The sequence below is a fragment of the Oncorhynchus mykiss genome, chromosome 26 (genome assembly GCF_057628025.1).
Source record: "Oncorhynchus mykiss isolate SJ-2025 chromosome 26, ASM5762802v1, whole genome shotgun sequence".
Classification (NCBI taxonomy): domain Eukaryota; kingdom Metazoa; phylum Chordata; class Actinopteri; order Salmoniformes; family Salmonidae; genus Oncorhynchus; species Oncorhynchus mykiss.
Window position 1 is genome coordinate 15,067,752 of NC_143047.1, and position 26,389 is coordinate 15,094,140.

A 26,389-nucleotide genomic window follows, 5' to 3' on the forward strand; every position below is an offset into this window, starting at 1 on the left:
GGGCACTCACTTCTGTCATCATGAAGTGCTTTGAGAGACTAGTCAAGGATCATATCACCTCCACCATAACTGATACCTTAGACCCACTCCAATTTGCTTACCGCCCCAATAGGTCCACAGACAACACAATCGCCATCACACTGCCCTATCCCATCTGGACAAGAGGAATACCTACGTAAGAATGCTGTTCATTGACTACAGCTCAGCATTTAACACCATAGCACCCTCCAAACTTGTCAATAAACTCGAGACCCTGGGTCTCAATCACATCCTGGACTTTGACGGGCCGCCCCCAGGTGGTGAGGGTAGGAAACAACATCTCGACACTTCTGATCCTCAACACAGGGGGCCCCACAAGGGTGCATTCTCAGCCCTCTCCTGTACTCCCTGTTCACCCATGACTGCGTGGCCATGCACTCTTCCAACTCAATCATCAAGTTTGCAGACAACACCACAGTGGTAGGCTTGATTACCAACAACGACGAGATGGTCTACAAGGAGGAGGTGAGGGCCCTTAAAGTGTGGTGTCAGGAAAATAACCTCTCACTCAACGGAACTGAACAAAGGAGATGATCGTGGACTTAGGAAACAGCAGAGGGAGCATCCCCCCATCCACATTGACAGGACAGTAGTGGAGTGTCTAAATCTGCCTTCTCTACGGCCTTCTCGCTGCTCTCTGCATGATGAATCATCAATGCTCAGGGACAGACAGTCAATCTCAGTATGGAGCACACTTCACAATGCATGTAGACCTATCATCTCATCACGGTCACTTTTTTTCTTGTGACAGGTAGGCCTACATTTACTGCAGCATAGCCCACGCTAGAGTAATATACTGAACCAAAATAGAATTTTTAAGACTTACAGTTCATGTAAAAAAAATATGAAATCAGTCAATTGAAAAAAATGATCTATGGATTTCACATGACTGGGCAGGGGTGAGGGCACTCGGAGCGTGGTTTCAGTAAAACAACCTCAAAGGAGATGATCGTCGACTTCAGGAAACAGCAGAAGGAGCACCCTCATATCCACTTCGACGGGACAGCAGTGGAGAAGTTGGAACGTTTAAAGTTCCTCGCTGTACACATCACAGACAAACTGAAATGGTGCACACACACACAGACAGTGTGGTGAAGAAGGCGCAACAGCACCTTTTCAACCTCAGGAGGCTGAAGAAATTTGACTTGTCACCTAAAACACTCACAAACTTTTACAGATGCACAATTGAGAGCATCCTGTCAAGCTGCATCACCGCCTGGTACGGCAACTGCATCGCCTACAACCGCAGGGATCTCCAGAGGGTAGTGAGGTCTGCACAACGCATGACCCCCGGGGGCAAACTACCTGCCCTCCAGGACACCTACAGCACCCGATGTCACAGGAAGGCCAAAAAGATCCTCAAGGACACCAGAGCCACTGCCTGTTCACAACTGTTACCATCCAGAAGGCGAGGTCAGTACAGCTGCATCAAAGCTCGGCCCGAGAGACTGAAAAACAGCTTCTATCTCAAGGTCATCAGACTGTATAATAGCCAGCACTAACAGAGAGTCTGCTGCCTACATGCAGACTTGAAATCATTGGCCACTTAAATAAATGGATCACTACTCACTTTAATAATGATTACGCACAGTGGGGCAAAAAGGTATTTAGTTAGCCACCAATTGTGCAAGTTCTCATAACAAAGTATTGAGAATATGTGACCAATCACATCTGCTAACCACGTGTATGTGACCAATCACATCTGCTAACCACGTGTATGTGACCAATCACATCTGCTAACCAAGTGTATGTGACCAATCACATCTGCTAACCACGTGTATGTGGCCAATCACATCTGCTAACCACGTGTATGTGACCAATCACATCTGCTAACCACATGTATGTGACCAATCACATCTGCTAACCACGTGTATGTGACCAATCACATCTGCTAACCACGTGTATGTGACCAATCACATCTGCTAACCACGTGTATGTGACCAATCACATCTGCTAACCACGTGTATGTGACCAATCACATCTGCTAACCACGTGTATGTGACCAATCACATCTGCTAACCACGTGTATGTGACCAATCACATCTGCTAACCATGTGTATGTGACCAATCACATCTGCTAACCATGTGTATGTGACCAATCACATCTGCTAACCATGTGTATGTGACCAATCACATCTGCTAACCATGTGTATGTGACCAATAAAATGTCCTTTGATTTGATACCTGTTCCCAGGACACCACCGGTGTGGCTAACCAGCCACACAATCAAACCCTTGTCTGAGACAGAGGAGAACCAAGCACGGAAATCCCCCTGAGGAATGTGGCTGTGCTCCTATGTTGGGACACCAGACCATCATGCCATTCCATGCGAGTCTGACCCTGGTGGAGTTGAGCGGGCACAGCCTCGCCCTGTCTGAGAAATAGTAGTACTCACTGGCCAGGTGAACGGTGATGGTGCGGCTGGTCAGAGCTCCAAAAGGGCCGGCGCTCACACAGCTGTAGCCCCCCTCCACCCCTTGAGGCGTCCGGCCATCCACAGAGGTGGGCAGCACCAGCAGTGAGCCATTGGCCAGGGTCCTGAGGGAGTCACCCTCCCCCTCCAATACAGGGAGCCCATTCTGCAGCCAGGTGACGTTGAGGGGCGTGTCCAGGGGCGTGGCCCCCAGGTGACAGTCCAGCAGCAGAGGTTGTCCCGGTTCCAGCACCACGAGGACAGGCCCCGCCCCACAGCTCAGCTCCACCGTCACAGGCTTCTCTAGAGCGGGAGAGAAGGGGGAAGAGAGAGAGTTAGACTCCAAATCCTGACATAAGTGGTCTGAGATTAGTGTGCATGGGGAGACAGGTCCGCGTGAGAGATGGAGGAGGGAGATAAGGAGTGCTACAAAACACGCAACACAACTGCTTCTCTTTAGAACGCTCTAAGGTTCTTCCCTGTACTTTGTACATTCCAGTGTTCATCTTTGGCTGTATGCATATCCCCGTTTACAGCGGCATAGGTGAACTTCACCTCCTGTTCATCAACCTGTGTACTGTCAGGTTTACGGAGTTGTAATATGTCCAGAAAAGTGTTGGGCAAACAACAACCAACAATCATACATTTTGAAGTCAGACTATTCCCAGATCGAAAACACAGCATATTGCAAGCAACAGATGAGGATTTGTACAGTGCATTCGAAAAGTATTCAGACCCCTTCCCTTTTCCCACATTTTGTTACATTACAACCTTGTTTTAAAATGTATTACATTTTTTTTAAATGAATCTACACACAATACCCCATAATGACAAAGCGAAAACAGTTCTTTAGAAATGTTTGCCAATTTATAAAAAATAAAAAAACAGAAATACTTCATTTAAATAACCATTTGCTACGAGACTTAAAATTGAGCTCCGGTGCATCCTGTTTCCATTGATCATCCTTGAGATGTTTCTACAACATGATTGGAGTCACTCTGACAGAGCTCCAGAGATCCTCTGTGGAGATGGGAGAACCTTCCAGAAAGACAACCATCTCTGCAGCACTCCACCAATCAGGCCTTTATGGTATAGTGGCCAGACGGAAGCCACTCATCAGTAAAAAAAAAGGCACATAATGGCCCGCTTGGAGTTTGCCAAAAGGTACTTAAAGGACTATCAGACCATGAGAAACAAGATTCTCTGGTCTGATGAAACCAACGACCTTAAGCACACAGCCAAGACAACACAGGAGTAGCTTCAGGACAAATCTCAATGTCCTTGAGTGGCCCAGCCAGAGCCTGGACTTGAACCTGATCGAATATCTCTGCACCACTCCCCATCCAACCTGACAGAGCTTGAGAGGGTCTGCAGAGAAGAATGGAAAAAACTCCCCGAAAACAGGTGTGCCAAGCTTGTAGCGTCATTCCTAAGAAGACTCGAGGCTGTAATCACTGCCAAATGCGTTTCAACAAAGTACAGAGTAAAAAGTCTGAATACTTATGTAAAATGTGATATTTCGGGGGGGATAGGAGGGACGCCATGTGCGACTGACGTGTTTTCCGTTTGCTTCCGTGGTATTCTTAAAGTTTGTGAATTTTGCAGCAGAACCGTATTTATTTTCAAATATTAATTTGGTGATCCCTTTCCGTAAAAACCAAGACTACTTTGCTTCCGAATGTCAGCATGTCGACCAAATATAAGGCCAAAAGCATGACTGAGAAAACCCGGCCTACAAGACCCGCTCTCATCACCGCCCTCTCCTGAGTCAGAGGGCCCGGGGACGCACACTTTACCCGGGGGTGCGGCTTGGCCTGGCGGCGCTGAAATGAACATTCGAGGCCATCAAACTACTACGCTCTGAGATAGTTGAAATGAAAACACAGGTGGTTGCTACGATTGAGGCCAGAATACAGGAGGTTTCTGATACTTTAAAAGCAGATTTAACCATCCTGCGGAACGAGACTGTGCCAGCAATCACATCACTCAAGACAACAACTGCGTCACACACTACAACGATTGCAGCACTGGAGACCTCCGCTACTAATGTCTCCGACTTAACTGCATCCCTGGAGGCTGAAGTTAAACGCCTAGCTGCGGATTTGAAAAAGGTGAAGGAGAGCTGTGTGAGTTTAGAGGGATTCTCTCGCGGCAATAATCTGAGACTTGTATAGGTCCCAGAGTCAGCGGAAATGCATCGCGCCACGGATTTCGTTTCAGGGCTGCTGAAGGATGTTCTTGCCTTAGATGAAAAGCCCCTGATTGATCGAGCCCACCGGTCGCTGCGCCCAAAGCCCCGGGATGGGGAGAGGCCCCGTGACATAATTCATCGAGTGCACTTTTTTCATGAGAAGATGGAGATCCTCTGACGAGCCCGCAATACCACTCTGAGCTTTCAAGGACAGAGCTTCTCCATCTACCAGGACTACTCCCCCACTGTTTCCAGGCAGTGCCCAGCTTTCGGACAGGCCAAACGAGTACTTCGGGACCATCCAAGTGTGAAGTATGGACTGCGATTCCCGGCCCATTTATGGCTATCTCATGAGGGTAAAGACTACACATTTGAATCTCCGGATGAGGCTATGGCTCACATTCAACGTCACATCAAGTCGTCTTGAACATGTTCACAGTTCAGCAACTGTTGCTTGCGAACTTTGGATAGTAAGTAACCCACCTGTGGTACAATTATGTTTAGATATAACAGGCTAGTCTTCTATAGTGGACAAAACCATTCAGGCTTATTTGATATGATCCAATGTTTTGACCATCTAGTGTGCTTGCCTTACAAGCATTGTCATTTTAATTTAATTGTATTAAGGTTTTACTTAACTCCTGTGTTTCTAGGCTGTCTCGCTCACCTATTCAGTTTGTTTACGCAGTGTCTCAAAATATTTTTGGTTACTTGTTTACTGCATCTGTTTGCATTGACCCAGTAAACAGTAAATGTCTCCCGAGGCTACATGGTTTTTGGGGTCTCACTTCAATTTTAAAAGTTTTGAGCGTCATTTATGCCCAGCAAACGTTCAACGTTGCGCACACATCGTTTTTTGGTATTGGTTGTAAGCTGTCTCAGCGTCAACTAGACTACTATTATAATTACTATTATTTTTGATTGTCTTACTACGATTTCCTTACTTCAAATTCGATTTTTGGCTGAGAGCCTTTATACATTTTATTTATTTTCTCTCTCTTATTTTCTCTCTCAATGCCTGTTATAAGACTGGGAATATACATCTACAAGTGGTGCTTTTGTCATTCCGTTTGCACAAGGGATTCGCCTTTTTGGGGGGGGGGGGGGAATACATAAAAATCTTTCTTTTTGCTGCTTATCCACTACCAAAACGCGACTTTAAAGAGCGGGACTGTGGGTTTAGGTTTAAGACCGCACTCTCACAGACATACTGTGCGAAGAGAACATGTTCTATTTAGGCTTGTACCTCGTTTGGGAGGTATTGTCTGGGATGGGGGGGCAGGTTGAATTGTTCAGTTCTAATGTTGTCATTCTGTCTTTTTAGTTTCTTTTCTGTACTTTTTCCAAACATCTACCACCGTACATTATTACTCTGAGACAAGTGATTTTGGGGGTTTTGGGCACTCATTGCTTTTCCATTCTATGCTCTAATGACAGGGTTGAATAACGGGAATGCCCAGAGGGGACGAAATAATGCGATCAAGTACATTTCAAGGAACACCAGTGAAGTAACCCGGTGAAGCGTAAGAGGGTGTTGACACACTTAAAGGGTTTGAATGCAAATATTGTATTTCTACAAGAGACTCACTTGAGGACTGGTGAGCATTTTAGGATGCGTAAGGACTGGGTTGGTCAAGTGTTCCACTCGAACTTTCATAGTAAATCAAGAAGTGCTGCTATTCTGGTTGATAAAGCTACTCCCTTTGTAGCTTCTGAGGTTATTGCTGATCCTAAGGGACGATACGTCATAGTAAACGGTGAACTGTTTTCTACCCCTCTTGTTTTGGCTAGTGTTTATGCTCCCAATTTGGATGACACACGTTTCATTTCTTCCTTTATGTCTGCTATTCCCAATTTAGATTCTCATTTGTTGATTTTAGGGGGGGAATTCAACTGTAAAATGTCCCCAGTTCTTGACAATTACTCGCAAACAAATACAGGCCCATCTAAATGTGCCCTACTTATTCAATCCTTTCTTCAGAAATATGCTATGTTTGAGGCCTGGCGTTTCCTACATCCTACAGATAGACAGTATATTCCTTTTATTCTCATGTTCATCAAACATATACCCGGATTGATTTACTTCTTTTTGGACAAAAAACGTATGCCTATCGTTCGAGCGGGGTACTTACGAGAGTATTGTTGTCTCTGACCATTCACCATTAGTGCTTGAACTAGAGTTTCCACAGCGACCTCCTATGTGTTATCAATGGCGTCTCAACCCCATTTTACTCTCAGATAAGGAGTTTGTCAATTTAATTTCTTCTGAAATCACCTTATTCCTAGAAACTAATTCAACACCAGGTGTGTCCTGCTGTACCATATATGGGAGTCTCTCAAAGCATACCTACGTGGCCAAATAATTTATTATACAGCCAACCAAAACAGAGTTCGCTCTCAGCGACTTCGGGACCTGAGCGAGTCCATAGCCACATTGGATGAGAAGTATGCTATGGATCCTTCCTCTGATCTGCATAAAGAGCGCCAACTACTCCAATCTGAATTTGATGAGCTTTCTACCAGGCAAGCTGAACAGTTACTCTTGCGAGCTCGATACAAAGTCTATGAACAAGGCGACAAGGCCAGTAAACTCCTTGCGCATCAGATCCGTAAATCTGAGGCCTCACGTTTAATCCCACAAATAAGGACCCCGTCTGGTGCCACCACAGTTATACATAAAGAGATCAATAATCAATTCAAACTATTTTACTCTGCGCTATACACCTCTGAATCCCCTCAAGACCCTTTGCTGATTGACTCCTTCTTTACACTTCAAAGCTACCGCCTAGTCTTTATCAGGCTTCAATTTCATTACTATTAAAGAAAAACAAAGACCCCCTGGAATGTGGATCCTATCGCCCAATCTCCCTTTTAAACTGTGATTACAAAATCCTAGCTTTGCTTTTAGCCATCCGTATGGAAGGCTTGCTGCACCAAGTAATTCACTCTGACCAGACTGGCTTTGTGAGAAAGGCATTTATTTTTCAATATTAGGCGCCTTATGAATATACTGTACTCCCCAGCGTCGGAGGACCCGGAGGTGGGGGTCTCACTTGATGCCGAAAAAGCGTTTGACCGCATTGAGTGGGATTACCTAACAGCTGCCCTTTCGGGATTTGGCTTTGGCCCCAAATTCATTGCGTGGATAAAGATTCTTTATTTTTCCCCCATGGCTTCGGTACGGACTAATAACTTGTCCTCTGACTATTTTCCCTTGCACCGCGGATCCAGACAGGGTTGTCCACTCTCCCCCTTGTTGTTTGCTTTGGCAATCGAGCCTCTCGCCATTGCACTACGCTCTAATGATGCCATTCAAGGTATAATCAGGGCGGGCTGGGAGCAGAAAGTCTCGCTATATGCTGACGACCTCCTTTTGTTTATCTCCAACCCTGATACCTCATTGCGACGTGCCCTATCTGTTCTTAAAAAGTTTGGATCAATCTCAGGGTGCAAGCTGAATCTAGGCAAGAGTGAGCTTTTTCCGGTAAACAAGGCTGCTTTAAAGTGCTCTTTTACAAGTTCTCAGTTTAGGATTGTCCGGGATCAATTCACCTACTTGGGAGTAAAAATGACAAGGAAATATTCAAATTTGTTTCAGGAAACCTTTGTTGTTCTAGCAGATAGTTTGAAACAATCGTTTACTTTTTGGAATTCGCTACCCCTTTCTCTTATCGGAAGGATTAATGTCATTAAAATGAATGTGTTGCCCAAATTTTTATATTTATTTCAATGTTTACCCATTTTTATTCCAACATTTTTTTTTTTTTCACTGGATCAAACATTCATGCATTTTATTTGGGACGGCAAGGTACCATGGATTGGTAGAAAACATTTACAGAAGCCTAGGTCATTGGGGGGTTTAGCTCTACCGAAATTTTCAGACATACTACTGGGCTGCAAATTTCAGAGCCCTTCTGTACTGGCTGCAGACTGATCCTACTGGCCCTAGACCACTCTGGGTCCAGATGGAGTCTGAATCGTGTAAACCTGCAGCACTTTCCTCTGTGTTGTGCTCGTCTCTCCCAGTGTCCCTAGGCAAAAGGTGTGTCAACCCAATTGTAAAGCAGGCTCTTAAAATTTGGAATCAGTTCCGTTTAGCCTTTAGCCTCCGAGGCTTTTCTCTATCAGGCCCAATCAATCAGAACATTTTTTTCCTCCATCTTTGAATGATGGGGCTTTTGGCACTCACTAGGCTTCTCCTCGCTAGCCCAATTATTCTTTGATGATACATTTGCCTCTTTTTCTCAGCTGCAGGAAAAGTTCAATCTCCCCCAATACCACTTTTTCCGCTATCTCCAGACTAGAAACTTTGTCAGAGCTAACACACCTGGATTTCCCCATAGGCCTGCGAATACAGCTATAGAGAGCATCTTGGAGTTGAACAAGCTTCCTAGGGGCGCAATTTCAGATGTATATGCAATCATTCATGACTTACAGAACCCTTCTTTGGTGCCTTTAAAGACTTGATGGGAAAAGGATTTGGGGGAGGAACTTGGGGAAGACGCCTGGGAATCTGTGCTGCACAGGGTGCACTCGTCCTCTATTAGCACTAGACACAGCCTCATTCAATTCAAGGTGATTCACCGTATCTACTGGTCGGGGGCCAAACTTGGAAGAATATTCTCTGATTTTGATCCTACCTGTGTCAGATGTAAAGTGGAACCAGCCACACTGTTGCATATGTTTTGGGGCTGTCATAAACTGTCAGGTTTCTGTCAGGAATTAATATTTAAATGTTTCTCTGATATATATATGACACTGTTATAGATCCGTCTCCCCTTACAGCCCTTTTTGGAGTACTGCCCATGGGTACCCCCCTATCAAGAATCCAGTCGGACACTGTTGCTTATACAACTCTTTTAGCTAGACGGCTAATACTACAGAACTGGAAGATGGCAGCTCCCCCATCTTGTAAATATTGGGTGAGAGATGTGTTGTGCTTTCTGAAACTAGAAAAAATTCAATTCAATTCACGTGGGAACCCCAAACTGTTTGATGAGGCTTGGGCTCCATTCCGGTCTTACTTTAAACAGTCCATCCTCTGATGGCATTCCAACTAAAACTAAAATAAGTCTGTATTTGACCCCCCTGTGACTTAAGGGTTGGAGGAGCTTCTCTCTGTGTTTTTGCTGGGGGGGCATTAAGGTCCATGTGCTTATTGATTGTGACCCGCGGATGCCTTGTTCATCTTGCCCGGGCAGAGACTGAAGTGTGAGCTTGTTTTTCCCAGTTATTTTTACATTTTGTTCACGCCTACATCAATAATCGTTCTATTTTTTTTTAATTTTAAAGCATTGTAAACTTTATTTTTGGTCCAGTGGATGGTCGGTCTGTGGCCATGACTGTCTGTGAGTGGTTGCATTTCTCCACCCTTATCCCTTGACTGTTTACAGGAACAATGGTGAGGTGTTTGCTCTGTCCCTGCACTATAGATTGCCCTTTAACCTCTGTAGCCTTCTGCCTGGTGTGTTTAACTTGTCTAAAGTATGGTATCTTTAAAGCTATTTTTTTAGTTGTATTTTTATTTGTATTTTTTTGTCTAGTTGAGTACATTATTTATATTGTTTAGTGTTGTCAAATCAAATTGTATTTGTCACATACACATGGTTAGCAGATGTTAATGCGAGTGTAGCGAAATGCTTGTGCTTCTAGTTCCGACAATGCAGTAATAACCAACAAGTAATCTAACTAACAATTCCAAAACTACTACCTTATAGACACAAGTGTAAGGGGATAAAGAATATGTACATAGAGATATATGAATGAGTGATGGTACAGAGCGGCATAGGCAAGATACAGTAGATGGTATTGAGTACAGTATATACATATGAGATGAGTATGTAAACAAAGTGGCATAGTTTAAAGTGGCTAGGGATACATGTATTACATAGATGCAGTAGATGATATAGAGTACAGTATATACGTATACGTATACGTATTCAGAACGCACCCTTGTGGGGCCCCAGTGTTGAGGATCAGCGGGGTGGAGATGTTGTTGCCTACCCTCACCACCTGGGGGCGGCCCGTCAGGAAGTCCAGTATCCAGTTGCACAGGGCGGGGTCGAGACCCAGGGGCTCGAGCTTGATGACGAGCTTGGAGGGCACTATGGTGTTAAATGCCGAGCTGTAGTCGAACAGCATTCTCACCTAGGTATTCCTCTTGTCCAGATGGGTTAGGGCAGTGTGCAGTGTGGTTGAGATTGCATCGTCTGTGGACCTATTTGGGCGGTAAGCAAATTGGAGTGGGTCTAGGGTGTCAGGTAGGGTGGAGGTGATATGGTCCTTGACTAGTCTCTCAAAGCACTTCATGATGACAGAAGTGAGTGCTACGGGGCGGTAGTCGTTTAGCTCAGTTACCTTAGCTTTCTTGGGAACAGGAACAATTGTGGCCCTCTTGAAGCATGTGGGAACAACAGACTGGGATAAGGGTTGATTGTATATGTCCGTAAACACACCAGCCAGCTGGTCTGCGTGTGTGTGTGTGTGTAAAACTTAATAAACAGAGTTTAAAAAAAACAAAAAACAACAAACAAGTGAATGAACAGGTTAATGACAAAAAAAGAAGAAGTGATATTTCAGGTTTTGTATCTATTGTTTTGTATCGTTGACGCCAGTGGATCTCCTGTTGTCCAGCTGAAAAGCCACGATCAATGTACCGTATAGAACTGTCTCGTAGCATTGTACACCCCCCACACACACACACACACCCAGTAGTGTTCCGGGTGGGTTTCCCTCTGGTTCTGTTTTGAGCGAGGCCTTGGATTAATTAACTTAATGGGAGATGGAATTGTTTCCTTGATTAAATGGGGGCTGACACTCCACCCCGGTCTCAGAGCAGTGTAATGCTCTCAAAGCCTCCACTACTGGCGATTGGCATACATCTGCCACACAAACACAACACACACAAAGCTCCATTGTCCCTATTTGTGGGATATGTTTTTTGTTGTGTGTGTGTGTGTGAGAGAGAGAAAGAGATAGCACCTGAAAGCAGCAGTGTGCTGTTATCCAGAGGTGATCCTGGGATGAATAAACACAGAGGAGTTGGCCTACTTTTCATCAGCTAATAAAAGAGGGCTGCCTGCTGTATGTCTGGCTGCTGTAGCCAAGGCACTCAGTCACCCCAACTCACCTCCACTGCTCCGCTCTCTTCTCCTCCATTTACACTAATTATGTCTTATTAAGTCATTAAACCATTTGCTGCCATTTCCCTGCTCACTGCCAGAGGTTTTACTGGATCATTCTGTGTGGAAGCCATTACCTCACATACACACAATGACCCACACTACCACCTCTGGCTACATTAATCACACCAACCACCCTGTGAAGAGAGACAAACCACAACCGCAACATATTACTGCACTGAGACACACACACACACAGTTATCATCACTCAGAGATGTTTTGCCTGTCCAGTACGGATGGTGAGTAGGGGGGCTATGAGGTATCCATCTGAGCATGTGCAGTAGAGTCGGGGCCAAGGGGCCTTGGGTCCACTCCAGAAGACCCCTGCTGGGCATTCATACTGAGCCATGGTGAATGGACAACATGGCATGGAGCTCCTTCACAAACTATACAACTCTATGCACAAATACTCATTTAAAAAAAGTCCACAAATATTTACCCCCCAAAATGTTTTTTTTTTTGCTTTGGGAGGGTTGTGACTTTTTTTTATTGGGCACAGGGTAGGAGGGTAGTGTGTTTCTTTCCCTGGTTAACATTGGTCTTTTGCAGGTTTTACTATATACTGCATATCAATTCCATCCTAGCCACATTCTCTCATCTGCTTGCTCCTCCCCTATATCAAGGTGCATTGGTACTTCACTTATGCACTATGCTTATCCACATGCTATTTTGTACGATACCAAAGGTCAGTATAGTCTACCAGTCTGTCTATCCTGCCCTCTATCCATCATTCATAGTGACAATAGTGGTAGGTGGATCGTTTGTCCAGATCTGCAATAGGCTAACTAGCAATCATACCAGGCATTCAAAGCTGCATACATTTTCAATGTGAATAAACAAGCAGAAATAGGAATAGTTGATAGGCAGCGGAGAGGCCAGGTGCATCAATGAGCATGAAAGAACAGCAGACATGAGACACGCAGCTCAAAAAGCTGCGTTCTTGTTTTGGGACAACACAATTATCCTAGACTAGCCTACAACACCACAATGTATTGAATAATTGCACTATTGTTTTCAAGCGAGTACAAAATTCAAATCTAGGCTTCAGTAAAAAATGTAATTTGAATAATGGCGCAAAAGCCCTGTGATTTGAATGTTTCATTCCATTTGGATTAGTTGTGGGTCTACTCGGCACTTTATAAGGTCTAGAAAGGCACAGTAGCAGGTCCGTCTTGCTGTGTTTTTACTTCTGATACTGAGAGGCTGTGTTTGTTGCGCATCATCATTCACCCAAATCGTCATACAGTTGTGTGACCACATGCTCCCGACAAGTTTAACATGCACTCTTCCTCCTCTCCAATCCGGGCGGCTATTCCTCAAACACCTATAATTTAACACCTTAATATAGCCTACATATTTGTAATTTAACTTTTAAAATGTATAACCTTTTATATGTGTCAAACACAACCAGTCTGTCACGCCCTGACCATAGAGATCTTTTTATTCTCTGTTTGGTTGGTCAGGGTGTGACTCGGGTGGGAAACTCTATGTTCTTTATTTCTATGTTTTGGCCAGGTATGGTTCTCAATCAGGGACAACTGTCTATCGTTGTCTCTGATTGGGAATAATACTTAGGCAGCCTTTTTTCCTTTGGTATTTGTGGGTAGTTTTCTTTGTTAGTGGCACTATAGACAAAGTAAGCTTCACGGTCGTGTCCTTGTTTTGTAGGCGACATTTAAGTGGGCCCTGCTTTTCACCCGGTTTAACAAGTCCAAACACTCATGCAGGTCCAGCCGAAAGTCGGGACGAAAACTTCAAAAAGTTATATTACAGGTCGAAGAATCTTGTCAAACTAAGTATAGAATCAATCTTTAGGATGTTGTTATCATGAATCCTATGTCTGTAGAGAAGCCATGGAACGCAGGTCGCTATCATGTGAAATGCGGGTGACCAGGACCTGGCTCTCTGCCAGACCACTGACTCAAAGAGCTCCCATCCAGCTCCAAAACACAGTAGAAGCCTCATTCAAGTTTCTAAAGACAGTTCACATCTAGTGGAAGCCCTACTGTGTATTCAATAGGGGCAGGGTTGAAAATCGACCAACCTCAGATTTTCCACTTCCTGTTTGGATTTCTTCTCAGGTTTTTGCCTGCCATATGAGTTCTGTTATACTCACAGGCATCATTCAAACAGTTTTTGAAACTTCAGAGTGTTTTCTATCCAATACTACTAATGATATGCATATATTAGCAACTGGGACTGAGGAGCAGGCCGTTTATTCTGGGCACCTTTCATCCAAGCTACTCAATACTGCCCCTGCAGCCATAAGAAGTTTTAAATAAAGGTGTAAAAAAATGTTTTTATAATAATAATAATAATAATAATATATATTTTTTAAATTGGCCAAGTCAGTGTCCAAAAATACCGATTTCCGATTGTTATGAAAACTTTAAATTGGCCCTAATTAAATCGGCCATTCCGATGAATCAGTCGACCTCTAGTGTGAACATGTGTATGTACCCACAGGAGCAGGGAACATTATGTGCACTGCGCCAGCCCCACAGAATGGGTGGACAGAGACAGATGGGCTGATTGATAGCACTGTGCAAATAGTCTGACGATCAGCAGGACGTTGGAACATGCGTTTGCCCCTGTGTGTGTGTGTGTGTGTGTGTCAGCATAAAATGTAATTAAAATTAAAATACTTTATGTGCATGAAGACAAAGGGTTTACGCCTGCCTACCCACCCACTCACAGGAATATCAAATCATGTTTTTTAAAACAATTTGTGGTCCAAGTGGCGTAACTACAGTAGTTGAAAACATCTATATCAACTGTGTGGCTTTGGAAAAGGTACCTGCTAATATTCAAATCTCATAATTATTACACAAATTCCCAATATTGTATATAAATGAATAACTGTACAATAAAGACATTTATCATAACAGGTATGCATAGGATTAATGGTCATTAAAATCAGTTTTCAAACATTGCAGCAACAAGGAGGAAAGTCCCAGGCAGCCATAAACCAAGGTGGACAGGGAGGGACTCTCCAGTTTCACCACGCACTAGGGAGCTCCACGTACAATAACATTGACATGCCGACAATTTTATACAACCAAACATATCTCACAATTGTCTACACATTTAACCTGATAGCTTTATCTGCGACACCGACAGCCTGCTGAAGTGGGGTATAATGTTATCAGATCCTTCCCGGAGAAAAACGGAATCACTGTCGCCACTCTCTAGAGTAGGGCGAAGAGGTAAAGCACACACATTAATATCTCTCTCTGGCTCTTGTTTAAGTCCCCCTTTTTCCTCTAGGCTCGCATTATTAACCAAATAATGATCATTCTACGCATCTAGACAAGCCCACTGGACTGAAGATGGACCAGCCAGTCTGGCATTTGCCAAAACTGCCCTGTGGCAAGTCCATTTCTGGGATACGACATGGAATATACTGCATATTGCCTTAAATTTCACTCAGTGGGGGTCATATTCGTTCTGCTCCGTCTATGTACCTTGTCTTGGTCTAGACCAAACGACAACAATGGAGAAGTTGGGAAACACTAAACAGTACATTGCCTTGGTGGTGATTTTCAGTTGGACTCTCAAGAGTAATATCCACATGCTGTAATTCCATCCAGGACAGGCTACGTAGAGTTTGAGTCACACACTGAGTGGGGAAAGGCACGCCACCCCAGCAGCAGCTGCAGTGTCAGGTGCTGGCCGTTCCAGCGGTTCAACTACAGCACGATTCTCACAGTCACCCACATGACTTTTCACACCGCTCTCAAGTTGGCACAAACTGGATTTATACTCTTTATCACATTTATACTGTTTATCATATAGGCCAGGCGTACAGTAAAGTGACCAATCATAATGCGGTTCTGGAGAGATAGCAGAGGCCCAGGGAGCTAGACTCTTTCCCTCTCATGTTTACATTTATACTCAAAAGGACAGTCTGCAACATTAACAATAGGAGGCAGACAGATAGACAGAGACAGAAACAGAGACAGAGACAGACAGAGAGAAACAACAGAGAAGAGAAACATGGCCTGAGCTAGCATTTGTTCCCCTCCGGTGCTTCAGGACTGCTGGTGTGCTCACTCTATGTACAGTACTCATCCATGCACATCCTGGGCTGCTTCAATCACAGCCCTGTGCTCCTATAGGCTTTACAAAGGGCCTCAGAGCAGCATGGGGCTAGGGGCCTCGGTGCGGCCACGGCTACATCAATGGGTCAACAACGCCAGCAACAAAACTAACATGGGACGGACGGGAGGCTGCAGGAGGGGAAAGCCCTTCCAGGGCAACCACAAGGTCATATATTGTAGCTGCAGGGTTGGAGAGAGAGGGACACAGACTATTAAAAAACCAGAACTCCCCCTTTGACGTTTTATTATTGTGTCTGAGATTTGATTTGATCAATTCAACCAAGTGGTTTCGGAGGGAGACACTTGATAGTATCACGAGGCAGTGATCAACAGCACTGATAGAAACCGAGTGGTGGTGTGTTATGAATTAAGATGATATATTGGTCATATACTTGTAAGAATGTTCTGTTTTCTCGGGTTAAATTGCTATTTCTACCCTGCAACTTACCACAGGTGAGATAAACTACACAATGAACAACTCACTTGCCTCCAACCAAATTATTTTGAATCTTTGACCAACTTAGTCCAGGTCATTTTTTGACTTTTAAGTGAAATATATAATTTTGGGGGGATTCTGTGCAGTTGTAAATCAAACAAATACTTGTAAACACCAAAAGTTCTCAATTTCAATTAATTATAGAATAAATAGTGAATGGTGCAAGGTGGACAATATATTTGACCACAATTATACATAGACATAGTACCAGTCAAAATATTGAACACACCTACGCATTCAAGGGTGTTTCTTAATTTTTTACTATTTTCTACATTGTAGAATAATAGTGAAGACATCAAAACTATGGAAAAAAAAGTGTTAAACATATCAAAATATATTTTATATTTGACATTCTTCAAAGTAGCCTCCCTTTGCATTGATGACAGCTTTGCACACTCGTGGCATTCTCTCAACCAGCTTCACCTGGAATGCTTTTCCAACAGTCTTGAAGGAGCTCCCACATATGCTGAGCACTTGTTGGCTGCTTTTCCTTCACTCTGGCGGCCAGGTACTCTGGTTGGATTTGTGTCACATGCTACAGAGTTTTGTGTGTGTGTGTACTCTGTACAACCTCTTACGCCGAGCCCAATATAAACCCCTAGCTCCTGCTCCTACTGAACCCTTCCAGTCTCTTAAATTGGATGCAGCATAGAACGACTGCCCCCTCTTATTGAAGCCACGGAAGTTCAAGGCCAAACACGGTACTGCAGGCATTGTTAGCAGAAAACAGGATCCCTCATTACAGTGAATGGAAAAATGGCTATCTTCATGTAAATAAAATAAAAATACTCAACAATTACGTTACCAATAATTGCTTCTAATACACCAAATCACACCAAATCGCACCCAAAAGAAGCTATAAGAACAATTTAGTTGCTAACGGCAGCATACCGTACCCCGGTCGGCCTTCAACTTGAGTTACTCAATAAGAAGGGGCAGCACTGAGCTAGCCTGCAACGTCTCTTCCTGGAGCAGCTAAAACTGTGCATATTATGTCTCCATGAGACCACATCTTAAGCGACTTCATTGGGCTTCAATGCGCTATTATTGAGTCTTCACATATGAATGGTGTCACATGATCAAGGGCTTTGTCCATTCATATATACAGTCATTGATTGGATTAAGCAATATGGTGAAAAACCCACCTAGCATAAAAGAGGGTTAATTAAGCAATAATGCACCTCTGGGGTTTGTGGAATATGGACAATTTACCACGGCTAAGGGCTGTTCTTAAGCACGACGCAACGCGGAGTGCCTGGATACAGCCCTTAGCCATGGTATATTGACCATATACCACAAACCCCAGAGGTGCATTATTGCTATTATAAACTGGATACCAACGTAATTAGAGCAGTCATAAGTAGATCTATAACATATTGTTTATACCCTTCTTATCTTTTCAGATATGCAAAAAGTATTTAGAGGTAGGGGCAAGGGATTTATTTGGGACTGGGACCTACTCTGCACCATGCCTACTCAATCAGGGTTCTCTCCCCTCCTCAGTCCCCCTCCCCACTACAAGCCCCATGCTACTCCTCCTTGGTCATGTGACTGAGTGGACAGCAGTGCGGAATGGATGGAATGTGATCGCATGACTGTTTACCCAACCAGCGCCGTGAGGAAGAGACCCTGCTCTCACACACACAAATCACCATCACTGCCTAAAGCACACACACAACAGAACAAAAACATATAGCCTGTAGCTTGTGACTCGTTTGCCACACAGACACGTCTTTTAACGGCTAAATTATTATCCCTTAGATTTCACAGCTCACAAACCATAATGAGCCAGACATAATAAATAAGAACAATCTAAAATAAATATATTGATGAAGCTAACGTGTGGCATTATACAATACAAAAATGAATCCATCAAATCAACTACTTTTCTTCAAGATAGCAGTATCGTCCTGTTAAAACTAGCCGACAGTAGGCAGTGGCCACACAGCAGCAGCACCTGAGTGTTTTAACATTCAGCGCCCTAGCTGTAGTGGAATACTCTGGGGATCACCTGACTGGACCCATCCCTGAGCCTGTGACAAACACATCACACAGCATATTGATCCAGCACTATTGATCCTGGGCTGTTTATAGCCGGGGGGTGGGGGGGGGGCGGGCATCAATACTCACAACGCTCTCTCTGAAGTCCCTTTGGCACTGATATGTATTTCTAGAGAACATCAAAACTCCCCACAGCCAGTGGGAACTCCCCACAGCCAGTACTGGGAAATGGACTTGAGGGTCATGCAGTGTAGCAGTCGTCCGTGACTATGTAAAAGGAGTAGGCCTGTGTGTTGTGATGTTGGGATGATTGTGTTCACTAAATAATCATCCCAAAACCGATTGCAGAGATAAGTCAAATAAGTAGCATCACTTAAAAACCAATAAGCCTTTTTTTAGTGCGGAGTTGGCTGAAGTGTAAAGGTTGTTTTGAGAAACTTAGAGGAATCCTAGACGTCAGCCTACAGAGATTTAGGTGCCGTCTAATTGAGCAGAATGAGCTCTGCTCTTATCCCAGCTGGCAGCCATCAGAGCAGGGAAAGAGGCTTTAGAGACCAGACATCTCCAACAGTGCAGGAGGATGGACGTCTTACATTCACAGGTGGACGGATCTCAACATCATGACGTACGTTACACGTACACGTAAAGCGTTTCGGTGCAGATCAAAAGTCTACCACAGAAAAGTTGAATTGGTGCACTGGTAATAACAACAAAAACATTCCGCTCCATTGTGTTACTACACACACACACACACACACAATAGCATGAAGTGTAACCAGTCAAATATTTCCAGATACTGAAATGTATTGAGTGAAATAAATCACTAAACTTTAACGTAAAATTGGGTGAATAACATTTTGACTGGCATTGTAATCCACAACAAAGACGGGTTCTACTAACATGACGACCTCTGCTTCCTGACTACTCGTCTGAGGTTTGACAGTATTCTGGTTAAAGGGAAGCTCTCTGAATCACATACAGGCAACCACAGAAACCCTGAACCTCAAGGCCACCACAATAAAGAGCCCAGTAGACACCAGGGGCCAGACATACAGTAAAAGTGAAAGTCTCCCTGTCTCATTCAAGCTACTTCCCTCTGAACCGTCCTTTATTTATTTATTTTTACCTTTATTTAACTAGGCAAGTCAGTTAAGAACAAATTCTTATTTTCAATGACGGCCTAGGAACAGTGGGTTAACTGCCTGTTCAGGGGCAGAACGACAGATTTGTACCTCGTCAGCTCGGGGATTTGAACTTGCAACCTTCCGGTTACTAGTCCAATGCTCTAACTACTAGGCTACCCTGCCGCCCCTGGGACTAGGATTGGTCCTCCTCTGACACTACCAAACATGAACAGACACACCCGGCCAGCCATACAAACCAACATCTTCACCGGACAAAGATATGCAGCTCAAATTCAGCCTGGGGCCTCTTTAAATAATATGCATCCTAATTTAGCTGTGTATCTCCAGGGGGATCAAGATGCACTCACATACAAATAGAGTAGGCACTAGGCTTGGGCGATATACTGCTTATACCATATACCGGGGTATTTCGAAATACCAACGGTATGATTTTCACTGCCATTGCGGGGGCGTCCTATGCCACTGCTTATAACAAGACATCTAAGTTGTGTCAAATAAATCAGATCTGGCTCAGGGCTCCAGCTGTGCATTTGGCTTGCTGACCTGCTAGCTAAGTGTCTAGATGTCAAGATCAAACTTCTTGGTTACAGCAGAGACATTCAATTCTCTTCTGGATCAAGATCGCTGTTACGTAAATGGTTTTGTGCGGTAAAAAAATGTACGGTTTGACAGGACTGAAATTCTGGATAACTCTCAGCCCTAGTAGGCACAGTCAGACACACACTACACTCATCATGCTTATAAACATGCCATTTCCACCCCATTGGGCTGTCAGAAACACAGCAATCACACCTCAAGGACCAAGGGATTGAGATATGGGCACAATAAATAAAATAAGACGGCTTTTATTACAAGCGGATTTTTGACAGACAAAGTTCAAATAACTTTAGCCAAGCGCACAGAGACTGAGGTAGGGTGCTGAGGTAGCTGCAGACAGGGGCTGAGGTAGGGTGCTGAGGTAGCTGCAGACAGGGGCTGAGGTACGGTGCTGAGGTAGCTGCAGACAGGGGCTGAGGTACGGTGCTGTAGACAAGGGTTGAGGTAGGGTGCTGAGGTGGCTGCAGACAGGGGCTGAGGTAGGGTGCTGTAGGCAAGGGTTGAGGTAGGGTGCTGAGGTAGCTGCAGACAGGGGCTGAGGTACGGTGCTGAGGTAGCTGCAGACAGGGGCTGAGGTACGGTGCTGTAGACAAGGGTTGAGGTAGGGTGCTGAGGTGGCTGCAGACAGGGGCTGAGGTAGGGTGCTGTAGGCAAGGGTTGAGGTAGGGTGCTGAGGTAGCTGCAGACAGGGGCTGAGGTACGGTGCTGTAGACAGGGGCTGAGGTAGGGTGCTGAGGTGGCTGCAGACAGGGGCTGAGGTAGGGTGCTGTAGGCAAGGGTTGAGGTAGGGTGCTGAGGTAGCTGCAGACAGGGGCTGAGGTAGGGTGCTGAGGTAGCTGCAGACAGGGGCTGAGGTAGGGTGCTGAGGTAGCTGCAGACAGGGGCTGAGGTAGGGTGCTGAGGTAGCTGCAGACAGGGGCTGAGGTAGGGTGCTGAGGTAGCTGCAGACAGGGGCTGAGGTAGGGTGCTGAGGTAGCTGCAGACAGGGGCTGAGGTACGGTGCTGCAGACAGAGACTGAGGTAGGGTGCTGAGGTAGCTGCACACAGAGACTGAGGTAGAGTGCTGAGGTAGCTGCAGACAGGGGCTGAGGTAGGGTGTTGAGGTAGCTGCAGACAGAGGCTGAGGTAGGGTGCTGTAGGCAAGGGTTGTGGTAGGGTGCTCAGGTAGCTGCAGACAGGGGCTGAGGTACGGTGCTGCAGACAGAGACTGAGGTAGGGTGCTGAGGTAGCTGCAGACAGAGACTGAGGTAGAGTGCTGAGGTAGCTGCAGACAGGGGCTGAGGTAGGGTGCTGAGGTAGCTGCAGACAGAGACTGAGGTAGAGTGCTGAGGTAGCTGCAGACAGGGGCTGAGGTAGGGTGCTGAGGTAGCTGCAGACAGAGGCTGAGGTAGGGTGCTGTAGGCAAGGGTTTAGGTAGGGTGCGGAGGTAGCTGCAGACAGAGACTGAGGTAGGGTGCTGAGGTAGCTGCAGATAGGGGCTGAGGTGGGGTGCTGCAGACAGGGGCTGAGGCAGGGGGCTGAGGTAGCTGCAGACAGGGGCTGAGGTAGGGTGCTGTAGGCAAGGGTTGGGGTAGGGTGCTGAGGTGGCTGCAGACAGGGGCTGAGGTAGGGTGCTGAGGTGGCTGCAGACAGGGGCTGAGGTAGGGTGCTGAGGTAGCTGCAGACAGGGGCTGAGGTAGGGTGCTGAGGTAGCTGCAGACAGGGGCTGAGGTGGGGTGCTGCAGACTAGTGGCATGTAATAGAGATGGATTAGGTGTATATAGGCCCTGTGGGTAACTAAGGTTACCTACCAACCTACTTCTTTCACCAATCACAACCAGTTAATATATGTGATTACATAAAGAAGGGGGAATGAAGGGGAGGGAGGCATTGAACAGAGTCAATGACGAAGGACTCGGAGGGGCAGAGGTCAGTTGAGTTTCAGACAGAGGCAGGAAGAGTGAGGAGGAGTCAAATTGAAGCAGGGGTCAGTGGGCTGATTAACACTGAGCATTAAATCATTGACCATGGGTGAGATAGGATGACTAGAGCGAGTCAGGATTAGAGAATAAAAGGAGAATGGGAGACAATGCTGGGAACCATAGAGAGGAGGCCTCTTTTGAGTGAAGTAGTGATGAGGGTTCAGTAAAACCCCAATAATTTGGTCGGTGTGCATGTGACACTCCTAGCAGGAGTACTGGGTGAGAGTGAGAGTGAGAGTGAGAGTGAAAGAGAGCGAGAGAGAGAGCTTGTCTACACACACACTCACCCACAGCATTCATTTGTTCCTGATGAGTTCAGCAGAGTTGACATATTTTCATTTGATCTTTCGAATGGAAAAAAACAAGCTCTTTGTTTGTGGATCTGATGTAGCGAAGTCCCATGCACCCGTCAATTCATCCCTGCCCCACTATCACCCCCTACTTCCACCCAGTAACCTCCATTCGCCAGCTCCAGTTCCCACAATACCCTCCCAACCAACCCACCACCCATAACATTCCTCTTTCTCTCTCCAAACATGCCACACTCACACGAAAGCTCCCACCAGTCCAGCGAAGGCTCTACAGTGCTCCACTGTGGGAACACACACCAGGGTGTATGAGGGCTGAGGGAGATGCTCAAACACACTACTGTGGGCCTTGTGATGAGCACATGCCACTGTTGCCTGCTCCAAACACACACACAAGCAACCCCTCAAGATAATGTACTGTAGTTTGTATCTCCATCTTAAACCACATTGAGACAACATGATGGATAGAATGGGTAGAAAATGCATTATCAAGGTACACAGTTTGTGCTCTCAAGCATTGAAAATGCATTAGTCCAAATGACATGATCAACAACTAATTTTCCGATCCTATAGGTTTGCAAGCCATACTTGAAGTCTCACTTGTACATATTCAGGTAGAACAGGGATGCTCCTCCATGCATCTTGATTAACAGGAAAGCATTGTCAGCCCTGATACCACTATTCCTCCAGGTTTTTCAAAGCAATGATCCAATATGTTTGCCTTTCCTCTAAAGTGAGCTACGTCAAATAGGCTAATGCAGAACAAAATCCCATCGGCCTATTTCATGTTTCTCCTCCCGTGCTCCTGCACTTTTCTTTGTCATGTTAATGCTGTGGCTGGTCTCTCTCGCTCAGCGCCTGCCTCGCTCCCTCGCCGCCTATCGGTGGCTCCCTGGCTCTCAAATCACAGCTTCCCTTCTCTATCTGAAGGCCACCGCAATGCCTGAAAGGCAGCGACCAAGTGCATCCTCTCCCAAGCCCCCAAAAACACAAAGCACATGTTTGATATGACGATTCAAACACCACCCAAACATAATAAGCCTGCATTTGTTTTGAGGCAAGAGCACAACATAAATACAATTGTGACAATAGATTTTAAAAAAAATAAAAAATAAAAACGTTATTGTTTTAGGCATTTTTAAAAATCCAGATCGTGTGTCAGGTATGGGCAGCTCATAAATACTTGTAATAACAGTGTTATTTTGGCATACACCTTACTAGAGGCAAACAACTGTCGTAATATGGGGTATTGCGTTCGATTTATAAAATAGTGACATCTGAAAAACGATTTTGTCCCACCGGCAACGCTATTTTAATTGTGAAAAATTATATTTGTGCAGAAAACCCACGGGGCACATGTTTAACGCTCATTGAAACGCAACCCACATTCCTCAAACTCAACTCCACAACACATGTCTTCAAAGAACGAACGCATGACTCCGCAGTAACATTAAATACGTTATGGGCAGATAATGGTTACATAGTTGCAGATGTGCAACTAACTTTGTAACCGGCAGTCCAGCATTGAGCAAAGAGAAACCAGACAGCGTGTGCTGGAAGACGAATAGGCTATTGAACAAAAATAAGCACGTTACAGCCTTTGATAGTCCTGATACCTAGACTCAACAGTTAGATACAAACACTGCAACGAGCAAGGTGCAAAATGTGTTCACTAACCAATCTCTTGTTATCGCACCTGCAAATGTTCTGAAAGATAACTATAATTGAATACATTACTAACTTGAAAGGCGTGCGCAAGTCAATAACATTTCTATTAAGCTAAGCGACTTACCTTGAGCGGATGGTCCACAGAAGCCCAACGAAAGTAGATAGAAAACCCAGATAGTCTCCACCGCCATGTAAAGCATTGATTTCCAGCAGAGGGGTGAAGCAGCGTGTGGGTCTCTACAGCCAGCTATACCGCTAGCAATATATATATATATATATATCTAATACAATCCGCAATAATCCCCTCTCTGAAGTAGGCTATTAGTTGGCTATTAGTTCATGTATATCCCTTTGACATAGTCCCCTGCTTTCACTCAGAACAGGGTCGCATTTAGTTGGGAGAGAGCCGTCGTGTCTCTCGGCGCTTCATCGCCATGTTGTGAGCGAATGCAAGTGTGTGTGGCACACACGCGCGCACGCACGGACGTATGCGCATATACACACACTCTCCCTCAAACACACGGGCAAGTCACGCTTTAGGTGTCTATTGGAGCCACCTGAAACGCTGCCAATAATTTCACACACCCCCTTTCGTCGTTTTTGAGCTCTACGCTCGTGAATAGACTGATGTGCGCCGCAGCCGTGCCAATATAGCCAGAAAAGACCTACAATCAAACTCGCTGTATTGGGCTCCCGAGTAGCGCAGCGGTCGAATGCACAGCATCTCAGTGCAAGAGGCGTCACTACAGCGGTTCGAATCCAGGCTGTATCACATCCGGTCGTGATTGGGAGACCCATAGGTCGGAGCACAATTGGCCCAGCGTAAATCACGTTTGGTCAGGGTAGGCCTTCACTGTAAATAATACATTGTTCTTCACTGACTTTCCTAGTTAAATAAAGGTAAAAAAAATAATAAAAATAGAATTCTGCAGTTTCATAAGGAGACGCAGCTTGGTCAACTGATGTTTAAAACAGAAGTGGTGATTTTAGCATGTACATCTTGGTGGGGGAAACAAAAAATGTATAATTGGGAATGCATGCCAGCAAAGCCACTACACAACACAGCACTAAACAATACATTAATTGCACTATAACAGTGACAAACGGTGCCCACAAACTGTTAGGGTCCTACATAAAGCTGTCCCAACAGCAGAGCCAACACCTTTACCACTGCTACACCTGGATATCAGCTGAGTCTTGTCTGGCAGTGAAACAGTTCATTCAGCCTCATTTACTGACTTTAAAAAACATAGCTGATTTGGCTGACTTGCTTAAACAAATGTGGTTTCCACTGACAATTGAGATGTACAAACTATGGCATAAGGGTATGACATGCGGATAAGAAGCAATCCGTAATTTCGGTTAAGACATTAATGGGATTGACATAGTCAATATATCTATTTGTTCAGAACTTTTGAAATGTACAGCGAAATAATTCAGAACATGGGCCGTTCTTACAGTGTTCTCCCAGTACACCAAGTCAGAACAGTAGGATAAATAAAGGCTGCATATAAGCAGACAATGAAAGCTCTTACAATATTCAATGATTACATTTCTCTAAAACAGGTTATAGGCTACATGTGTAACCGATGTGAAATGGCTAGCTAGTTAGCGGTGGTGCACGCTAATAGCGTTTCAATCGGTGACGTCACTCACTCTGAGACCTGAAGTAGTTGTTCCCCTTGCAATGCAAGGGCCGCATCTTTTGTGGAGCGATGGGTAACGATGCTTCGTGGGTGACTGTAGTTGATGTGTGCAGAGGGTCCATGGTTCGAGCCCGGGTTGGGGCGAGGGACGGATAAAAGCTATACAGTTACACATGTGCACCACCAAGTCAGAACAGTAGGCGAAATTAAGAGGGGAAAATAGACCAAATTATTAGGGTGAGGCACATGGGCTAGTAACAGCTTGCTACACAACATACACTTAGTATTACCTAGCTAAGGGATGCATACTTACTTAGCTAAGGGATACATATCTCCCTGGCATATTACATCACTTATGCAGCAGCATACAATACATTTTTGGACTCACTGTGTTGTGCTGTGTTCATTTGAACAGAAAGGTGGCGCTGCGGGCCTTTGTGGGAAAATTTTGTCTGACACTCTCTGGATTTATAGTGCTTTCAAGACAACTGGGCACTGAAAAAAAAACAAGGTTCAAAACTTATTTTCCCAGTCGGAGCTCGTTTGTTTCTGAGTTCCCAGTTGATTGACCTCACTGAAGTCAGAGTTAACAGTTGTTTTGAGCGCTCCAGAAATCATACTGGATTGACAGCATGGCCAATG

At 45.0% G+C, this 26,389-nt stretch overlaps 1 protein-coding gene across 1 annotated transcript in view; it reads right to left on the bottom strand.

The window, feature by feature from the left end:
* Positions 1 to 24,843, bottom strand: part of LOC110506447 (immunoglobulin superfamily DCC subclass member 4) — an 89,981-nt gene extending 65,138 nt beyond the window's left edge. The window contains exons 1-2 of the mRNA XM_036963662.2: positions 24,226 to 24,843; positions 2,435 to 2,755 (exon numbers count right to left, since the gene is read on the bottom strand). Coding sequence (XP_036819557.2) covers positions 2,435 to 2,755; positions 24,226 to 24,301 — 397 coding nt within the window. The 5' untranslated portion in view covers positions 24,302 to 24,843. The remainder of the gene's footprint in view (positions 1 to 2,434; positions 2,756 to 24,225) is intronic.
* Positions 24,844 to 26,389: the final 1,546 nt, after the last annotated feature.